We start from the raw sequence: 22,249 nt of genomic DNA on the forward strand, positions 1-22,249 counted from the left end.
AAGAGTCTCCGATTAACTATGTTATGTATGCTGCATACTGTATTACTATTTCAAATAACCGGAAATTTGATATTGGAAGTTAATTAACTGTTAATATGTATCAAATTTATGGTATTTGCCAACAAGATTGATGTACACACTTTTCGTTTTTGACACAAATATATTTAATATACAAACAAAAATAATGCAATTTATAATAACGATTATTACTAATAGTTATTACAAATAATAATTCATATACAACAGTTTTACAAACTGATAGACAATACCCAGTTTTATATCCAGTGTAATTGACCTCACACCGATGACTTTTACTGATGACGATATTTAATATCCTCGTAAAATTCTAACGTCCGAAGTAATTCGCTGAAGTTGAACGGTTTGTAATGTTCGAAATCTATAAACGTTCCCAGTCAAATTTTGTTGTTTTCCCATTAATAGTCGTTAATCACAACTATAATTTCATAAAGCTATAGCACACTGACTGTCCAATAATATTTTTATCCCATGTCTCGGCTAGCCGCTTTTTTATAAAAATCACGCGAATTTGTAGAAATGTCGACAATGTTCTAGCGCATATTTCATTAAACAAATAATCCCGATTTTTACTTACAAGAATATTCTACAAATTCAGAGAACAGGCGGAACTTGCGCAATACGCAGACAACAATATACGACACTTGCAAAAAGAAAACTCTTAAACTGAAAAGTAGGTCTTAAATTCTTGTATAACAGTTAATCTGTTACACTTTATATTTTTATATCATGTATATATATGTGTGTGTGTTGTTTAAAGTATTATATGTGCAAATATAAAAGAGGAAAAATTGAATAATTGTGGAATTTATAATTACTTATGCAGTAAAAGGAGACTTTCCCTTAATCTCAGCGAATCCTAAATCTTCAAGCAGGATTTGAAATGACGTGTTTCTTATTTTAGCTTATATATATGTATATATGAGTTTTCATTGAATTGACACAAATAACTGTTTAAGTTATGAAAAGCTTGGTCACGAAATTAGTTCTGGAATATGATTATAACGCCTTAGTGAAACATAATCACGTTCGCGTCCAACTGTAAGCATTTCCGGTTCGCTGGTTACCAAGAGCAACGACCTCCTACTCAGACTATCTCAATGTGTGAGAACCGATGGTATTGCAATACATAAATATTTTGCACAGTTTCTCCGTCCTTTCGCATTCGTCTGCATCATGGCAACTAGAGTAGCATTACTTTTAACTCTCATCGTTGTAATTACTGCACAGACTGAAAATACTATCGAGACATCGAAAATTCCTAACAGGTTTGATTTTTTATATGTTTACTTACAGGCTTGAAACGGTCTCAACGTGAAATTGTGTGCAGTCAGTATACACATGATCTATTAAACTCAGTTAAAACGTTAAAGAGAGAGCAAATTCGTCACTTAACATATAACTGAGTATATGATTTAGTCTTTTACAGTTTTATACTTGCACATTTTAAAGTTACCATGCCATTATTATATTTATAAAAAGAGTAGTCTAACTAAGTTTGGTAGTTATTTTTTTTCCCACAACCCGAGTATCTGTAGACTGAGTTATATAGATGTGCAACAGATTCACCAGATGTGAAAATGGAGCAACTTCTGTAATGATTGATAGGCATAAATATACATCGGGAGTTCAAGTACAGGGTAGTGGCAAAATTAATGTGCATGTAAAGCAGATTCATATTTGATTTCTTCTTCTATTGCAGTAACTGACTAAGTGCATTGTTAATATAATTGTTTCATTTTCTTTACATTAGTTGTTATATTATTTTGGTGAAATTTACTGCATCTCATGGAAAAGAATATCACATCAGGCCAATAGATATGAGATATTTTTGTCGTTTTTTCTATTCTAAAGTTTCATATATTTAAAAAAAAACAACAAGAAAATAAGAAGCTCATATTTATTGGACAGTTATAATAAAATGAGTGAATACTAATATTAATAATTAATGTTAATATGGTATAAAGTAGTTATAACTTGTATCAAAGGCATATCAATTTAGAAATATTGGTTTAAAAAGCCAGAGTATAAATTAATCTTATTTATAATCCAAAAGAGCAAGTTTGTATAAGTTATATTTAATATACAGAGTTTACTGTTAAAAACTGACATCATATGCTAAGTTAAGTATATATATATATGTGTGTGTGTGTGTGTGTGTGTATGTGCTTTATTTTTATATATATTACTTCTTCAATGAAAATTGTTTTTCTAGTTGTAACTAATATTAATACATATGTTAAGTTTATGTTTTGTGGTTTTTTAAATTACTTTTACACTTTTATTGTAAAGAAAATAAGCTTTTGTACCATATAAGTTCAAACTATCTTTTTAATAATTTAAAAAAATAATAAAATAATTTGAAAATGTAATCTGTATAAACCTCATACTATTTCATGATACAACTTACCATACCAGTTATAATCAAAATTTGTGAATGAAAATTTTTGTTATCACTAACTAGTTTTCTTAAAATATTTTTCTTGTTTGAAAGGATGAGAATGCTAGTAATTTAAAACAAATTATCATACCAATGGACAGTTTTTTTGTATAAATAGAACATATAATATATAATATTTTGAGTGAATACCTGTAATAATTATACATAGGCTTTTTTATGTACATAGTAGGCTCAGCAGGGCAAGGTGGTTAAGGCACTTGACTCATAATCTGAGGGTCGTGGTTTCAAATCTCTGTCGCATCAAACATGTTCGCCCTTTCAGCCATAAGGGTATTATAATGTGATAGTCAGTCCCACTATTCATTAGTAAAAGAGTAGCTCAAGAGTTGGCAGTAGGTAGCGATGAATAGTTGCCTTTTCCTTCCCCTCTAGTCTTACATTGCTAAATTAGGGAAGGATAGTGCAGATAACCCTCATGTGGCTTTGTGCAAAATTTAAAACAAAGCAAATGTACATAGTAAGAAAAACTATACAAATAAATATATAAATAAAACAGAAGATGTTAGTTTAATAGTTTGTAAGAAAATTTTGGGTTAATGAATAGTCATGTCAGTTTCGTGAAGTATTAGAAATAAAATACACAGAGAGATCCAGTTCATTGAATCTTTGTAGCTCTTTAAAAACAAGTAATTATTATTCTTAATTTAAACAATAGTAATAAATCACGAAGGCAGTGATGATGCAATGCTATTCACATGTCTTATGAAAGACTAAACTATTTAGCAATTTGTTGGTGACTGTAGAAGCAAAACATTCTTTTGAAACTAATATCTATATGATAAGCACTACACCTATAAGTGTCAAAGTAACCTTTCTTAATCACTTTTGAATTTTTACATAAAATCACCAATAAATAAATAAATATTGAGGTTAACATGCATTATATTGTTTTAGTCTCTTATTCTTGTTTAATAAATATAAAAATTGCATTTGCTATTGAACATTTAAATTAGAATATGTTCTTTTGAACCACATGTATCTGGCTGTACTTTAATTTATTGTTCTTATTTGTGACAGTTTTTCAGAACTTGACAAAGAAAATGGCAAACATAATGTGGGAATGTGCCAGGTTTACAGTGGTGCTGCATGTTCAAAGCTACTGGCTAACAAAACAGTTTTTTTAAGTTCAGTTCACAGCCAGAGAATTTTAGAAGGAAAATTAGCAGCAGCCTTTTCAGTGATTGCTTCTTCTCAAGATGTTTCTTCAGAGTGTCATAAGTTTGCTATTCCTTCACTTTGCTACTATGCTTTTCCTCTGTGTGAGGAAAATTCATCAACTCCCAAACCACGAGAGGTCTGCCGTGATGAATGTGAAGTATTAGAAAAAAGTATTTGTCGACTAGAATATTCTATTGCAAAACGGCATCCTCTTATTGGTCAGCAAAATATACTTCCAGCTTGTGAAGATTTGGCTCCATTTGGTTCAGAAACAAGTCTAACTTGCATGAGGCTTGGAGTTCCTAATTCTATTCAAAAAAATGATGGTAAGTATTAATCTCAAAATTTTTGAGTATCATGACTATACCATTCTACTTTAAGGGTAGCTTTTAATGTCTTCCACATAAAATATAGAACATTGTTTAATATATGTGTTGTGTATGACTTATGATTTGTTTAAATCCAACTTTAAATAATCATATCTGCAAACACACACACAGTTACTAAATGTATTAAGACAGCATACTCCTCACTTGTAATGGATCCATTTCCCTTTAATTTTTATGTGAATTCCATGGTATATGTTGTATAAGGTTGATAGAGAGATGAGTAGCTCAAACAGCCAATCAGTTGGATTAAAGATATATAATCAGAAGAGGATTAAAGAGGATCATTCATCGGTTTAAAGTATTTGTAACCAAAATGTATTAACTACCTTATTCGTACATTGTTCACTGTGGAAAATGTTGACTTAACCAACCAAAATTATTCCTGTCTCATTTCCACGTGAACTGTGTAACAGATGAAAGTAGACTCAAATCTAACTTAAATGAAAGTTTAGGAATGCAGGTGAGTGTGAAATACAAATATAATAAAAATCTAAATCATATTATATCAGAGGTTTATGAATATATCTTTATTCATACAATTTTTTATAAGTTTTATTTCAGCTTACTGTACTTAGTTACAAGGTCTAGGCAAACAGGATGTGTCCAGTTTTAAACTGTGCTAATCCTGCTCATAATCCTACTTTTCTTGATTAAATTTTGGCAGATTGCTAACAGTGGTGTGCTATCAAGTGTTGGAGGCTGGAAACAAGACATAAAAAGCAGGAATCCATACATATGCAGGAAATAAATTCATTTTTAGAACATCCTCTCTATATTCCTTGAGTAAATGTGTGTCCTGGCCAACTGAGTCCTGGTTAGTTGTTCTTCTCTGGTAGTACAAAACTAGTTGGTTTATATAAAGAAGCCAGAAACACTGGATAACTTTTTCTGTTAACAGGGCTTAACTGATGATGTGACACTATGTGGAGTTTTGGGTGTCATATAGTCAGTGACATATTTTCACAGATGTTGACTGAACCAATACCTAAGGTAGCAAAATTATAGTACCATTATTTTCTTAAAAATAAAATACTGAAATTGATAAGAATATTCAGCTAACTCAATACTAAGAAGAGTTTGTTGGAAATAAGACTTACAACTCTTCTCTTTCTATCATTTCTCTGGTATTTCCAATAAATCTCTGTTTCTGACACTGCTGCCCTAAAGGATTTTATAGCTATTAGTTGAGACTATGTTCAGTCCATGGAGCATGGGGAACAACACTTCTGAATGAGCCTAAGCATTGCTAAACCTTTAATTTTTCACTGCATGTATTTTGAATAAATATGTGTCTGATTGTGCTGTTCTAACTGTTTAAAAGATGGGGCTGTACATGGAGGCCACTTTGACCTGATTTGATCATAGTAATCTGGTGATATGATATTTGATATTAAAGTCTTGGATATTACCGTCTGTAAGAAGGATGCTCCTGCTTTACAAAAGGATTTAGATCATTTAGTGAATTGAGCAAATAAATAGCAGACAGCTTTAAATTATAATAAGTGTAACGTAATAAATGTGTAATCATAATTTGATTTATAATTTTGATGGAAATAACATTAGCAGTTGTATGGAAGAAAATGTTCACACTGTTCTGATTGATCAGTCTCTTAAGCCATTCAAGCAGTGCATTGTTGCTAGTGGTAAGGCAAATAGAAATTTATGTTGTATTTACAGAACTATTGATTTTATGTTAAAATAAGTTATAATTTCATTGTATAGGTAATTGGTTAGGCCATATTTAAATTATTGTGTTCAGTCTTGGACTTTTCACCTAGAAAGGACATTGAATTATTGCAAAATGTGTAGAGAAGGGCTACTAGGGATGGTAATATGAGGATAGGTAAGAGCTCTGAAATTTTTTTTTAAAAACTAGTTAAAGGGGATCTGACTGAAGTGTTTAAGATTGTCAGTGTATCATATTGTTTCATACTTAATGATGAAAATTAAAATTTTGGTAGAGGAAACTTCAGCTGAGACTGTTTTAGTTTTTAATCAAGTTGTTGGCCTTTGGAATGAGTTACCAGAATATGTAGTAGAGGCATTAAATTTAAAAGAGTTAAAGGGAAGGAAATATTAATATTTGAATGATAAGGGCTGGCTTTGAGTTTGTTATAAGTTTAGTTTAGATTAGAGAATGGTATGGTTTTTTTGTCCTTGAATTTTATGATATGTTAATGGTTGAGAGAAAGCCACACATACTTCATAATATTATAATATCTTAAGCAACTGTGCACTTTATGCAGTGGTCGAATTATGTGAGAAAGAATGATGCTTATATTGACAGTTAATTACTGTAATTACATCATGGGAGGACATATTGGAATGTCACAAAAGTGACAAATCTGCAAGTGTCACTACACTTGGAACTGCATTACAAGATAAGGAGAAATTTCAAGAGATTTGCATTTTACCTTGTATAGTTTATTATTTTTTGCAATGATTAGAATGGCTAATTCTTCAATAATAATAAATGATTTACCAATTATGATAGTCATTGCATAGCAGCTGATTTACTGATTTCATCTTTTATTCAAAACAAGAACTTACTGAGTTACAGTGTGAGGAGTGAAAGTCAGTGATGAAATGTGAAATTTAAACATGGGTTACTTTTGTTTGAGGGGAGAATTAGTGTTGTTAGAAGAGAAGGAATTACAAATGTGATTGTTGATAAATCCTTAATTTCTCTACTGAGTGCATAGAAAAGGACTAATACATGTCGAGTTATTAGTTGAATTTGACTGAATATTGAATTTAAGGGGAAACATATAACTTTGTATGAGACTTTTGCAAGTCCCCACTTGGAGTATTATATACAGTTTTGGTACCCTTAATCAATACAGGAAATATAGTATGTTAGGCAAAAATAGACTGCTGACTCATTTAAGTAATTTTACTGAGCTCTTATTACAGTTTTGGACCTATTTTCTTTGCAGTATTGAATCACAGAAGACATCATTTTTATAGATATTCAAAGTTAGTTGAAATTTCAACACTTTTTCATTGGTTGATCTGTTTTAATGTTGAAATAAAATGTTTGACATTGTTTTCTTAAGTATTAAAAAAATAGATTTAAGTTTTGGATTACAAATCTGTTTTTTTTTAATATTTTAGTATTAGTTTTATAAATGGATAGACTACGTTAGTTTGTCTTATAATGTAGTGAATTTTAATTCTTCTAAACTGCATAAATTTCATTCTTTTTTGGTGAGTGGAGACAAACTTTGATTGGTCAAGTGGTTGTGTAGTTGTTACATTTTTTTTCCATATACTTTTATTATTCTGGTAACTTTCTAAGTTTCTGTTTCAGGAAGTTAACATTTTGATTTGTTTCGTAGACCATACTTGTTACGTGGGAACAGGAGAAGACTATAGAGGGGTGGTGTCTCAGACTGTTTCTGGTCACAAGTGCCAGTACTGGAGCCATCAGATTTTTTATCACACCTCAGACTACCCAGAACTGATTGGTGGCCACAATTACTGTCGTAATCCTGGTGGTATAGAGAGCCAACCGTGGTGTTTTGTTGCAGATCCACAGGTTCGGAAGGAGATATGTGAAATACCCAAATGTGGTAAAGTGTAAATACATTGTTAATTTAAAATAGATATCGTTATACTTCTTTAATCTTTTTAATTTTATACTATTAGGTATGTGTTTTACATTGTTGTAAGCTACATTTTTAATATTTTAGTTTAGATATTTGCTAGAGGAAGCTGTTAGGCACAGTGTTGAGGTAATATGATATAAAGATGAAGCTTCATGAGATGTCTAAAAATAAGGACATGATTATATATATAGGAGTAACCAGTGATAATGGAGTTTATTTAATAAATAATGAATTAGCTGTTAATGAGTCAGTGAAAATTCAGTGGAATATTTAGTAATTCAATTCAGTGTTTGTTGTGATAGTTATTGCATCTATTAATTTGATTGATTATAAAGAATTCCAAAAGTAAGTTTATTTGTAAGATAGATATGCAGTTAGCCTCAGAACTTCTGTTAATGTTATTTGTGAATGTAGGCCAATGGTCAGTGTAAAAAGAATGTTAACTGGCTATAGCAACCATGATAGAAAAAATTAATTTGTTATAGTTATGTGTTACTTACTATTAATGTTCTTTATGTGCAGTGTTAATGTAAAGATAAAGGTTTAAGTTATTATATATATATATATCTTTGTTGGTGAGAATTCTAGGAATGTTGTTATGAGAGAGATAATACAAGTCTAAATAGGTTGGAATTTTATTGTCATTGGTTAGACCATATTTGAAGCACCATATTAGTCTTGTGCTCTTTATCTTAGGAAGGACCATGATTTGTTGAAAAAGGTTTAGAGGAAGAATAGAAGGATGATGATACCTGTGATGGAAAGATTGACATACAAAGATAGGTTAAGATCTCTGAATATCTTTCCACTTGAAAAAAACGTTAGAGGATCAGATTGAGGTGTTTAAGATTGTTAAGGAAATTTATAGGTTTTTATTTATTATCTTCTTTTGCACTTGTTATAGAAAATAGTAGGACTAAGGGATATAAATATAAATTTTGGCACAGTAGAAGTCATCTTCAGTTGAGACAGCTTTATTTTCTCAACAGGGTGTTTGACTTTTGGAATGGGTTGTTTCAGGTGTGATGGATGCAACTGAGGGAGTTAAAAAAGGTTTGATAAGTACTTGAATGATAAGGGCCAGCTTTGAGTATGTTATTTTAATTTTAACGTTTAGTTCAGTGGACGTATTTATATGAAGTTCCATTGTTTATCATTCTTTATACATCTCTTAATTAGGAACATGCTGCTTACCTAGACTTTGGCATGTGCACAGAAGAAAGACACCATTTCAACTAGCTAAACTTTAAATTATTAAGGTTGTTGTCCTTCAACTTTTATGTTATATAAATGTTACCAGTCCTTAATATACATACATCTATTATATGAAATGTAATGTTTAAAAGGTTCTTTTTCACATAAGAACTGTAAAGATTATCGCTATTCAAGAAGTATATTTTAATATTTGAAATGAAAGATTGCTTGGTAGCTCAGCTGATTTCAATTAATAAACCAATAGTGTGAACTAGGTGCTTTAAACTAAAGTGGCACTACATTTTTTGTCATGGACTATGTACATAACATTATTGCAACACTGTTCTTTGTTGGTGGGTTATTTTATATTACCTGGTTGAAATAAGTTCTAGCAGTTCATGTCAATAATAACAAATTTATTTCTTCCCTTATGTTTTTGCAAGCTTAAACATGGTGAAGCTTGTAGACCATATTTAGAAATGATGTTAACTGCAGTACATTAACATAACAAATAAATTTACACATACCACTTTATAGCTGGATTGCAAAAACACACTTAGCTGATTTACTCTATTAGCTGGACACAACTCTGATATCTTGTCAACTATCTTTTTTTTAAATTCTTTATAATAACCCATATCTGTAATCTGCCTTAGAATTTATTTTCAAGTTTGGTGCCAAAGCCTTAGAATTTTTTAGATTTAATTTAACATTATTATTACGATCTGTAGTTCTTTCTAGCTAACATCTAAGTCACAACAATAAAAGCATAGTTTTAACACTGCCTCAATACAGAAACTGAAACACTACATTTAACTGTCCACTCTCCAAGTTTTTTTGGTGATTTCCTTTTCTTAGGCCAATTATATACTGCTTGGATAGTGTTTTGTTTCCTGTCATTGACAATCCTTTTGTTGGAGGAGTTCGCCTGAGTGTTTGAATGAAGTTACTGGTGATGCCGTCCTTGATGGTCCATCAGAAATAGTTTCAATAAGAATTCTGGTCTCTACCACAAGAGGTTCTGCTGCCAAGTTTCTCTTGACAGTTACTCAGCTCACAATTGTTTCACTAATATTCTTCCAGCAGTGATTATAATGGATGACCTTTGACATGGATTGTCTGTCCCGTTAAATTCTGTACACCACATCATTAATTTTTTTCATTATAGTAAATGTCTCTTCCTATCACCTGTCAAATTCTTGAGTTTGTTCTCTCTTGCACTACGAACTGTTCAGCTATACCATAGGATGTCAGTGAAATCCATTTTTATCAATGATAACATCATAACTACCTTTGTATTTTACCACAAGCTAATTTAAAATTTCCTCGGGTAAAATCATGTACGACATCTTTGTTCTTCACGTCCATGAGAAATATTCAGACCATTAATCTATCTGGTTCTATTATAGCCCATTCACTAGAAGTAAATTTATACTTAACACATTGTAATATAAGTATTGTATTTTTCAGACATGAAATTACCACTATGCCTATTTCCACTGGAATTTCAACATCTTGAATGATAATTTTTATGTAGTTCACAAGGATTTCCTGGTCACTGACTGTGATGCTATTTAAGTTGGTCTAAACTCACATTCATTTCTGTACATGAAGACAGTTCCAAATGTGCACCCTTCTTGATGATGAGAAACCCAATTGAGATAAAAATGTATTTCAGAAGGGCAGATATTTAGGTATTAACATTTTTATTGATAAGCAGAGAACAATGTTTTGACCTTCCTAAGTTATCTTCTGGTCATCAACCTGGAGATGATATAAGAAGGTCGAAACATTGTTCTCTGCTTATCAGTAAAAGTGTTAATATCCATACTAGCCATTCTGAAATACAAATATGTACCCTTCTGCAATGGTGTTTGTCCGCACATCATGAAATATAGAGAAGCTTCCAAGAGTAAACATAACTTCCAATTTTCCTTTTGCTAGAACCAACCTTATATTCACCAGCTTTTTGTGTCTATCCCTCTTCACTTATTATTTCATGAGGCAAGTTCCCATCTTTCATTAATAAATCAAGTTGAACAGTTGAAGCGATACAGTCAGTGTCATTCAACATATATGAGTGTTTTCTATCAGTAAGCCCATAAGCTTGTGGATGATTTTACTCAAATAATGAACTTCTTTATAGATTTGATGCAGATGCAGTATTTCAAGCTAAGCTTCACATCACAAATAGAACTAATTCTTGTTAACTTATTGTTGTTCTTTTGATTTGGTTGAGCTGTTTCTTTGACTTAATAGCTATTTATTCCTAACAATCTTAGCTGTAATGGTCAGATTTCCTACATCCATAAGAATTCTCTGGGAGGAATTCTTATCATAAAGGCCTTTGCCTGCAGCTTCTAGTAATATATCCCTCCTACTTACACTTGAAATGTCTCTTGTCTTGTGGTTTGTCTCTGCTCTGTTTAATTAGCTCTCTGATTAATTTTTCAGTTCTTGTACACTATTGTTAGGAAAGTTCATCTTTCAGTACTATGGGATCTGATGATCCTATAACTTCAAGATGATGTGTTTAAATGTTTATCTTTAACTTTAATGGATTATAGTTCCATTTCCAATTGCAGAGATTTTTTAAGGATATACACCTACTTTGCTTCATCCAAATTACCATATCCCCAGCTGTTATTGGATCTAACAGTTTTTTCATGTGCTAATGAATGTGCTCTTCATTTGACAAAGAGTGGCCAGGTAAGATAAGTAGGTCTTTCCAGATCGTCTATATTTCTGACTAGGGCCTCTTCTTTCTTCCATACCCTGTTCTGGAAATTTGCTCTGGATACTTTCTTCTGATGTGACACTCCCTACCACTTGAATAAGGCAGCTACCAATACTAGATGAATGTTGCAGCTCATGAATGGAAGGCTACTTAATGTTATAAAAGCTAGCTCTTTGAAATGGGAAGTAAGATGGATGGCTAGTTGTTCATTAGTTCATCTGTTCAATATTAAAATGACTTTGAACTGAGTCTAGTATGAATCCTGTGGTACCTTCTTGTCATATTCTGTGGATTTATCTATTGGTTAATGTTGAACTGAGCAGCTTAATTCTGGACCATGAGTTGGCAATTTCATGGCTGGAGTAGTACAGGAAGATTCTTCACTAGCAGTTGGTACACTACTAGTGGTAAATTGCTAAATATTTTCATAAGTCAACCTTATGTTGCTCTTTAAACTAATTAGACCTTCAGTTTACAAATAGTAAAGATAGTTTAAAGGAATTAACATAAAACTGACTGAGGCAAATATTTTTGCCATCAGAAGCACTATAGATTAAAATATTTAATACATATAATTTGATTTGTATGACATGTCTTTGCCAGTGAAAGTTTACCACTTACTTTATTGGCCCTTTTTTGTATGGATATAATACATGCTTTAGATGGAAAGACATGCTGTCATGAGAAAACTGAAAACTCCTACATGAATTATAGTAAATTTAGCAGAAGATCTGTAAGTTTGTGATAAATTATTAAAAATATTCAGTATTTAAGATAGCCATTATGATTGAAATTGAAGTAAAGAATATTAATTAGTAGTAGATATTAAAAATCAGTCAGGCTTAACCAAAATATTAATACTGATTCAGTATACTGATTCCAACTTTAATGTAAAAAAGTTTGTACACAAAGTACAGAGGAATGCATTGGTTTTAAGCTGAAAACCAGAAGCTCTATTGTTTCTACAGTGCAGAAAGTCAGGGAACATGTACATTGAGTTTTTGTGTTATCAGTCATAATAATTTGATGTAAGTTTTGAACCCCAACTGAGTTGTTTCAAAAGTTGATGCATGAATGTTGTGAAACTGTTATCAGTACAGTTTGTACTATAGCAATTTGTCTTTACTTTTCATTTCAGTGGACTACCTGTGGTTGTACATTCTCCTTCCAACAATTGTTGTGGTTACAGTTATTGGAATTTTACTTGGAATTTGGTGTACGAAGAGGAGAAATAAGCCTAATCTATCAGCTAGTAATTCTACAAGGGCACTGTCTAGGCCAATGAGAGAAAAAGTAAGTAACCAGCCAGAAGAAATGAATGTTTTATTACCCAGAGGAAAAGTAAGAGCAAGAGAATTTCCTCTCTCAGCTATTCATTTCCTTCAAGAGTTAGGAGAAGGAGCTTTTGGAAAGGTTTATCATGGGGAGGTGATAAGTGATAATGGAAAGGAGAACATACCTGTTGCTATCAAAACTTTAAAAGAAAATGCATCACTGAAAACTAGGCAGGATTTCCAACGAGAAGCAGATCTGATGTCAGATTTACATCATCCTAACATTGTTTGCTTACTAGGTGTTTGCACAAGAGAAGAACCCTCCTGCATGTTGTTTGAATTTATGTCTCAGGGTGATCTTCATGAGTATTTAATCTCACATTCACCTCAATCGGATGTTGGATGCAATGAAGATCATACCTATCCAATTCTAGAATTATCAGACTTTCTCTGTATATCTCAGCAGATTGCAGGTGGGATGGAATATTTAGCTGACAACCATTATGTTCATCGTGACCTGGCAGCAAGGAACTGTTTAGTTGGGGATGGTCTAGTGGTAAAAATCTCAGATTTTGGTTTGTCTCGAGACATATATTCTTCTGATTATTACAGAGTTCAATCCAAATCTTTATTGCCTGTTAGATGGATGCCTCCAGAATCTATCTTATATGGTAAGTTTACTTCAGAAAGTGATGTATGGTCATTTGGAGTGGTTTTGTGGGAAACATTCAGTTATGGGATGCAGCCTTACTATGGGTATAATAACCAGGAAGTAATTGATATGATCCGCTCAAGGCAGCTTCTTTTATGTCCAGAGAACTGCCCTTCACATATTTATGCTATGATGATAGAATGCTGGCATGAAAATCCTTTTTGCAGGCCTTCTTTCAAAGAGTTACATGCTCGCTTGTGCTCCTGGCAGGCTATGCATATGCAGGCATCAAGTGTGAAACAGTCAGGGAATCTGTGTAACAATGATTATATGGACTCAGTTAATAAGAATGGGTCTACTAGCCTAAGAGACTCTATGATAGGTCCTCTGACTGATTGTTGAAAGATTAACCTTCTTAGAACTACTAGAGATCACCATATTATTCAGTTTTTTTGTAGGACATTTATCATTTGTTCAGCTAACAAGATCTGACACATCAATACTTTTAGGTAAAGTGGATTCATCATTGCAACATTTATTATCATGATAAAGAAACTACTTGCAATATATAGTGTAATAGTTGATAACATTTCTTGCTTATGAACAAAAACAGAAACTATGGGAATGCTTACTTTGCACATAAACCTGAACAGCTGTTTATTGGGACTTTATTATTTTTTAGAATAAATGGTGCTTTTCTAATTGAGTTTTTCTGGTGTGCCTAAGCATTTGTTTAAATATAATATTGGAGTTAAAACATTATATGCATTATACTGAAAGAATAGACACAAAATATTACCTTAAACTTTCAGAAATGAACAAATTAAATAATTTCATTGTTATAGAAACAATAAAATATTGAAAACAAAAATGTAAATGGTTTTTGACATGTTCCTGGAACTGTGGAACACATTTACTGCCTATTTAATATGTTCCCGAGTGGTACAGTAGTAAGTCTATAGACTTACAGTGCTAAGAACTGGGTTTTGATACCCATGGTGGGTACAGCATAGATAGCCTGTTGTGTACCTTTGTGCTTAACTATAAACAAACAAAAATAATTAATACTTAAATGTATTTTTAAGCTAATTGTTGCTTAGTATGCCAAAATCAAAAATATAAAACTGAATAAAGAGTGGGAGTTTTAGCTTGTAATATTATAGATATGTGAGAATTTTTCTTTGTGTTGTACTGCATTATATATAAAATGCTTGTATGCAGTTATTATGTCTGAATTTATTATTTCTTTATGTTACACATTATTGTTATTTATAGATAGAACTTTTTAGTGCAATTGTATTAGTGCACTGTACTGATATTTCAACTGTAGAATCTCTGGTTTTAGATTAGGTGTATCTTTGGTCAAGACAGTGTTTTAAAGATACCTTTGTAAGGTGAGAAGTATTGTTTTTAATTTTATTTTATAAAATTTGTTACTTTTTTAAAGCATGAAATATCCTATTTCATATAGTTCCTTTATACATTTTTCTAATTGGAATGTTATTTTATCATTCAGATACTTATTAAGATATCAGGTATTCACACACACACACAGAACTGCCTCTTAGACTTAAGATTAAACTAATTGCTGTCATAACATATTTTAAGTTAAGAATTATGACGATCATATCAAATTATCTTATGCTTATCACTTAGTTTAGATTGCGCATTTGACAATGCATCAATTTTAAATCACTACTGTGAGATGTGATAGCAAGTTCAAACTCTGGTCAGTGAATCTTATTCAAATCCTGAACTACTATATAACACCCTGCAGGAGGTTATCCCATCCCTAGAAACCATCTAAGGTGACTAGTTGTTAAATCACAAACACATGTTATATTATTATATCAGTAACTGATCTGGATGTATTTGTTTTTGCTAGTTGAAGATAATCATGAATATTATTTATGCTTGGGAGTTTTGAGGTTAAACCCTAGATAGAAATTTGTGTTTCAGGTTAGTACAGTTAATAATCTGTGGCTAGAAACAATGTACACTTTCTGGAATTATTGATTCCAACAATCAGCAATTAGTAATGTTGCTTCTTCATGAAGTTATGTTTTGGAATTAACAAATTAAATAAAATTTATAACTTTTAGCAAAAATAACATTATGGACTGTCATTTAACCTTGGTGATTCATAGTAACTGTGGTTTGTTATGGGTGGTAGAAATGACAATGGTCAGGAGCTCTTTTGAAGTTAATGGAAAAAAAATGTAATGATCTAGATAAATATCTTGAAGACACTGCAGTATAAGTAATTCAATGTACATATTAATTTAATCGTAAACACTTTCTATATGGATGTGTAGTTCACTTAAATATGGTTATAGGGTATTGTTCATCAGAAATTTACATTCAAGCTTCTGTTGTTCTAATGTGGTGGATAGCGTTTTATCGTTAAAGATTAACCTTGTTCCAAGGGAATACTGTAGATGTATCATTGGATAGGAGAAACTTGTTTTGTGCTGTGGGATAGTGTCATTTGTTCTTTGATTTCAAAATATCAATACATGCTGATAGTATCAGGAAAGAGTTTTAGTCAAAGGAGATTTAACATTTTGATGTGGTATACAAGTAAAATGAAATCATTTTAAAAAGGGCAACTCATATTTATTCCATGGACTACTGATATAATCCACATTACACATTGTATGGAATAATTTTATGTTCTTATCGATTAAAAGACTAAATATAAATAACTGACCAGTAAATTGGTTAAATTACTCATTCTCTATTTAAAACATGAGATTCTCACAGTAATGTGTAATGATATTAATTACAATATTTATGGTGTATTTGTTTGAATTTTTTGCATGACTTCTGTTAATAGGAACCTTGCAGCCAATAACATCATGAACTACATCCTGTTTTGGATAAATACTTTATAATAAAAGAAAATAGGATTAGAAAACCAACTCTTTGCAACTGACTTAGAGGTTTGCATTCCAATATGCCTTAAGTGAATTTCCAGCTACTTTGTTGAGAATTGTTGTGAATTTTACTCCTGCATAATGATATCATTACACAGGAAAAGCTTTCCACTAGTAGAAAGGTGGGATATTTTTTTGCATACTAACTCTCTCTATGCAATTGCACATGTAAATATTCATTCCTTTTCTTAGCATTAAACACATCACCTTTTTTTTTTCTTTTTCAATTTAAAGAGATTTGTGATTGTTTAGAAACTTAATTTTATTCCCTTTTCTTAGGAACTATGATCTTACAAGTTCTTGTAACATTGTTTACTACTTGTTTGTTTTATTTTGAATTTCATGCAGAGCTACATGAGGGCTATCTGTGCTAGTCATCCCTAATTTAGCAGTGTAGGACTGGAGGGAAGGCAGCTAGTCATCACCACTTACCGCCAAGTCTTGGGCTACCTTTTTACCAACATATAATGGGACTGACCGTCACATTATAATGTTCCCACAGCTGAAAGGGTGAACATGTTTGGTGTAACAAGGATTCAAACCTGCAACCCTCACATTATGAATTGAGTGTCTTAACTACCTGGCCATGCTGTGCCATCTACTACTTGTGTGAGTGAACAGTATCCTCACAAAGGTTATGTTTTTGTCAACTGTGGCTTATATTTTCTTGTTGACTGACAGCAGCATGATGGCAATTGTACGTAGGGTAGTGAGTTCCCTTATGCAGCCAGAATTTTCAATCCAGTTCCTTCTTCAAGTATTATTTCCCCTAATTTTGAGGGAAGAATGAGGAGGATGTTTTTGATTCTTCCTTCTGGTTATGCTTTTGGAACTCATCCTATTGAAGAGAATGCTAAAACGTTCTTGCATTATTAGAATTTAATTTTACAGGTATTGTCTTTCAAAATAATTCACCCCATATCAAAAATGTCACATTTTTATGTCATACAAATAATGTAAATTTTTTTTAATTAAGTTGTTTTTATTGAAAGATCAAATTACCAAACTTAACATCATGCATGAAAGGGATTGAATGCCAGCAAAACCTGCAAAGAAAATATATAAATTGAAATTTGGTGATTGCACAAGTATTCAACCCTCTATGGTGGAAGCACCTTTGGCAGCAATTAATGCTGTTAGTCTTTTTGGATAAGCCTTTACCAGCTTTTGCAATAGGATAGTACAATTTTTACCCATTTTTCCTGGCCAATTGCTGTAATTGATAAGTTCATTGGAGATCATTGATGGACTTCAATCTTCAAGTCTTGCCATAAATTTCCTATTGGATTCAAGTCAGGACTTTGACTTGGCCATTCCAGAACATTTATTTTTTTTTAATCTCTCCAGTGTGGCTTTGGTCTTGTGCTTCTGCTCATTGTCTGTCTTATATGTTAAATTTTGACCCAGTTTTAGAATCTTGGCTAATTCAAGCAAGTTTTCCTCTAGAATTTGGCTGTACTTTGCACAATCCATCTTCCCCTCAATCCTGGCAAGTTTCCCATTTCCTGCTCATGAGAACCAATTCCCTTTAGATGCTGCTGCTACCATCATGCTTAACAGTGTGATGTGCAAAACCCTAAGGCATATGTATGAGAAAGATAGCTTAATTGTGGTGTTTATCAGATACACATCTTCCAGTAATGAAAATATTAACCTTATGATTTGTCAGAGTTAAAAAAATACTTTTAAAAGATTGATATAACCATCAATAGTATGCTAATTATAACTTGTTTTTTGTATATTACAAAATAGGAAAAAAAAATCTTACTATAATTGTTTACTCCTGAAAGTGCACTGATAATATATACTTCACATACATGAACACATTGTAATAGCATCTCTAGTTTTGTGAAAAAAAGACACAAAATAAGATACATGTATAGATAACCATTTTAATAAATTTCCAAAACCCTCTAATAACTGTTGGAAGTATATTTGACTTCCTTCGACACTATTTGAATAGATAAACTTGATTAGTGTAAATAAGTTTTTTAATTTTACAGAATTTTGAATTGTTCATCTACTTTTTTTCTCTTGAATTTTCATGAAAAAAAGGCAGTTTTATTTTTGACTTTCACACATAAATAAATTATACATTGCGACTTGACATCACAGAACAGCATTAAAGTTCACTGTGAATTATTTATTTTCTTATGAGGAATTCCCTTTGGAAGAAATAAAGCATCTGGTTGACTTTAACATAACAGAAATTTTGTCTTTATTAAAAGTGTTGTACTGTAAGTTATAGGTTTTTATATGAGGTAAGGTGCTTAGTCATTCATAATTTCATATGATCTAATGTATATAATAATCTATTTTAACCTGTTTTTATAAAACAATTATATTTTTGGGAATTTTAATGACTATAATATTTAGGCATACATATTGAAAATGCATCATTTTGTGTTTTGTAGTACATTTTTCTGATACCAAGTACTATTCACAGTTGTGGAGTAGAAACATTTAGGAACAAGTTACTAAAAACTTTTCTGGTTGTTTACTGTGTTCAAACAACATTCAGTGGAAATATGTAATTTTCTTTCTGTTAGTATATTTGTTAATCCATTAGTAGTACCAGTATTTTGATACCAGTTCTTGCTTATATTCCAGGTAAATACTTACACAAAATTTTAATGAACTGTTGATTGTAATGTGCAAATAAAACAAGTTTAATTAATTAACATTTAAATTAATGAACTTAAATATGTAAACAAAAAAAAACACACGTACAAATAATCTTGTACTTGGTTTTTATCATCTAGACTGTAATACCAAGACTGGTTAATGAGATACTTAGATTTTCAAGGGTTTTCCAAGACATTTAAATATAAAAATAAACATTTATATGATGACATTTGCCAGAATTTATTCAAGTCTTTATGTTGCTTTTGTTGATAATAATTGTAATTGTGTATATTATTCAATACACAGTTGACATGTGTGTGAATATTGTATTTAATATCACTAAATATATGCATGCCTTTTTTTTAATGTCTTCTACTTGTATATTGTACATTTCTATATTTTTCTCTAACACAGGTAAATATACCTTCTAATACCTATTATACAAAAATCAGTTATTTAAGAAAATACAGGCCACCAATGATTTTTTAAACATTTTAAAATGTTTCCTTGGTATGATAAACACTTTTTTTTCAAAGTCAAATAGGTTGGGCAAGGCATAATGATTATTGTAACAGGTTATGTATCAGACTATTCAAAGTTTGAACCTGCAGCATGTTACCAAAGATACTTCCACTTTCACATGCAACTGTATTATAAGTCATTTATACAGTTCAGTTAAAAATATCTATGCATATGAAAGATATTGTCAGCTGTAGTCAGTCATTCTAAATTAAAGATGACTATGCCTGATTTTTGAGTCTCTGATCTGGATACTGAGCAAATGTGTTATATGAAGTGCTATTAAGGTTGGAAATATCAGAATGAAACTTCTTGATTTTCTTATTAAAATTGCACAAAATAGCACTTTTTTGACATCTTGGAAGTGTATTTGAATATATCTTACATTTCAATAAATGTTAATGTTATACACCTAAACACTACAAAAATCCAACATTAACCCACTTGGCAATGTTACTTGATACATCTGTGTCAAGGTCATGATATATGTGTGTGCCATAATGTATTTCAAATGTAACAGTATATATTTTGCATCACGTATCTAATTTTTTTAGAAAATGAAATATTCACATTCAATTTTCACTGATGCAACTGTTTTTATTATCTATAAACTTACTGCTTTTTTTTTTTGCTAAATAGTTTGAAATGACAATTTTTTTAATAATTTAGTACTTAGAATATTAGTAAATATTTACCATTGTGTATTCATTACTGTTATTCTTGTGCACATGTACTTTTCTGAAAGGTCTATGGATTGTGACCAGTCAGTCTGTCCAAAATATACCAAAGGATCTGAAGTTATAATGAACAATTATATTTTATATGTGAATAAAATTTATAATTGGATTAAATAATTTGTTTATGGTGTCAATTTTATTTACTGTTACATACTTAGATTATGATAAGCTTTTTTTTTTTCTTTGTAAACTGCAACCTGAAAAGAAATTGTTTATGGAAATTACTTGCTACTAGCTTTATGAACAGGTGCTAAACTGTCTGAACACATTATTGGACCCCTGTCCAATATTGGGTTTGACATCTTTCTCATAAAAAGATGTAACTGGAATTAGTGTTACTTGAAGTAATTTACCTCGTGCAGACTAGATTGTTGTATTACCATCTCGGTAATACTTTTCCATTGTATGTGTAGTTGGAATTTGGTGTTGCATAAAGTTTTTGCATCTGCCTTGTTTATATGAAGCATATTCGTTGATATTTGAATATTTATCCATCCAAATAAATTAAAATTGCCTAACTTTACTACAAGAACACTACCACTGTCCCGTATCTAGTGGTTGGCACTGCAACAACAACTTACATTATGTGATTTCAACTGTAACTTTATTCTGTTTTTGAACTGGTTATCTTCTACGGATCTAATTGGAGTTAATAATATGAGCTTTCAGTGCTAATCCTGTTTTCCATCATATAATTTACTGAAACCCTAATCTAATGTTGGATTTGACATCTTTTCCCATAAGAAGACATGCATATAGTTGAAATTGGTGTTGCATAAACTCCAGAAGGTAAAATTGAAACTTGACATTATCTATACATTTGTTTGCAGAGGAATACAATGGCAAATGAAAGATTAAAGTGCCTATAAATAATACTCTGTTATATTGACATCTGGTGATTATACTAACCACTGAGGATGACTACCATGCTATTATAACCTAACATTAGCTTGAAGTAAAATTGGCTGTCTAAATTAAGTACACTGAATTGTTATCAACTTGGATAAATCCTTAGGATTTATGCAAATCTTCTATAATTTTCAACATACTTATTTTCTATTTCATTTTTATCAAGACTTCTTGGACCTACGTGTTTTTAGAACATGATCAACATGCTTATATGGAAAGAATGTGTTGATGGGAATTTTTACAACTTGCAGAACAGGATAAAAGATGCTGTAAATTATTGTTTCCTTACTAGAAATCCTCTTTCTTTCAAAACTGGTAGAGGTAAGTACATTCTTTAATACCTATTGTAAAAAAAGTCAACTAGTTAAGCAAAGACGAAAACACATCATTACATCACATTTTTGTAGATTTTTTTTTAGAAAATGAACTGATCCTTCACATATAGTTTTGTTAGTATAGTGTTAATGGAAAGTTTTCATAACTAGTCTTATCAACAAGTGCTAAACTGCCTAACCACATTATTGGGACTTCTATCTAATGCAAGGTTTGGTATCTTTTACTATAATAAAAGGACCACATTAAAGTGGTTATATGCATAAATGTTGTCTTTCAAAGAATAAGTTTTTATAACTTTTATGAAGAGTAGTTTACTACAGTCCTGCACAATGAGCAGGCTAATTGAAGAAAATAATATACAATTTTAAAATAAATGACAGTGTTAAAAAAATCCTTACCCTAATTCTTGTGCATTGCCAAATTTATAAACAAAACTCCCGAGAAATTAAATTTTACAACCTTTAATCTTCTTCATACCATAACAGTTGTCAAGCTAGTTGTTAATACAAACTTCTCAGTCACTACAGTGTGTTGTATCCGAGGCAGCCTGAATAGTACTGGATAAATATTATATCATGTAATTTCACATATTATTATACACTGTTATTTCATTTTGCTTGGAAGCTTGTATCAATAATACGTAAATTTAAAAATGACTCTCAGTTTATCTTCACGTCT

At 31.1% G+C, this 22,249-nt stretch overlaps 1 protein-coding gene across 2 annotated transcripts; it reads left to right on the forward strand.

The window, feature by feature from the left end:
- Positions 1 to 582: 582 nt before the first annotated feature.
- Positions 583 to 20,443, forward strand: LOC143240661 (inactive tyrosine-protein kinase transmembrane receptor ROR1-like). Of its 2 annotated transcripts, none has more exons than XM_076483468.1 (4): positions 583 to 709; positions 3,515 to 3,981; positions 7,383 to 7,616; positions 12,722 to 20,443. In XM_076483468.1, exons 2-4 carry the CDS (start codon positions 3,558 to 3,560, stop codon positions 13,909 to 13,911), a joined length of 1,848 nt encoding a protein of 615 aa, XP_076339583.1. In that variant the 5' UTR covers positions 583 to 709; positions 3,515 to 3,557; the 3' UTR covers positions 13,912 to 20,443. The 2 variants fall into 2 exon arrangements, with proteins under 2 accessions (XP_076339583.1, XP_076339574.1); XM_076483459.1 differs by lacking the exon at positions 583 to 709 and adding an exon at positions 1,079 to 1,304.
- The last annotated feature ends 1,806 nt before the right edge of the window (positions 20,444 to 22,249 follow it).

This window comes from Tachypleus tridentatus, chromosome 2 (genome assembly GCF_004210375.1).
Source record: "Tachypleus tridentatus isolate NWPU-2018 chromosome 2, ASM421037v1, whole genome shotgun sequence".
NCBI classification, from domain to species: Eukaryota; Metazoa; Arthropoda; class Merostomata; order Xiphosura; family Limulidae; genus Tachypleus; species Tachypleus tridentatus.

Bases quoted from the DNA above. Each gene is read 5' to 3' on its own strand.
- LOC143240661 (XM_076483459.1), top strand. From the start codon at position 1,213: ATGGCAACTAGAGTAGCATTACTTTTAACTCTCATCGTTGTAATTACT. The intron at 1,305-3,514 runs GTTTGATTTTTT...TATTTGTGACAG, and splicing joins ACATCGAAAATTCCTAACAG to TTTTTCAGAACTTGACAAAG. The intron at 7,617-12,721 runs GTAAAGTGTAAA...TTTTCATTTCAG, and splicing joins ATGTGAAATACCCAAATGTG to TGGACTACCTGTGGTTGTAC.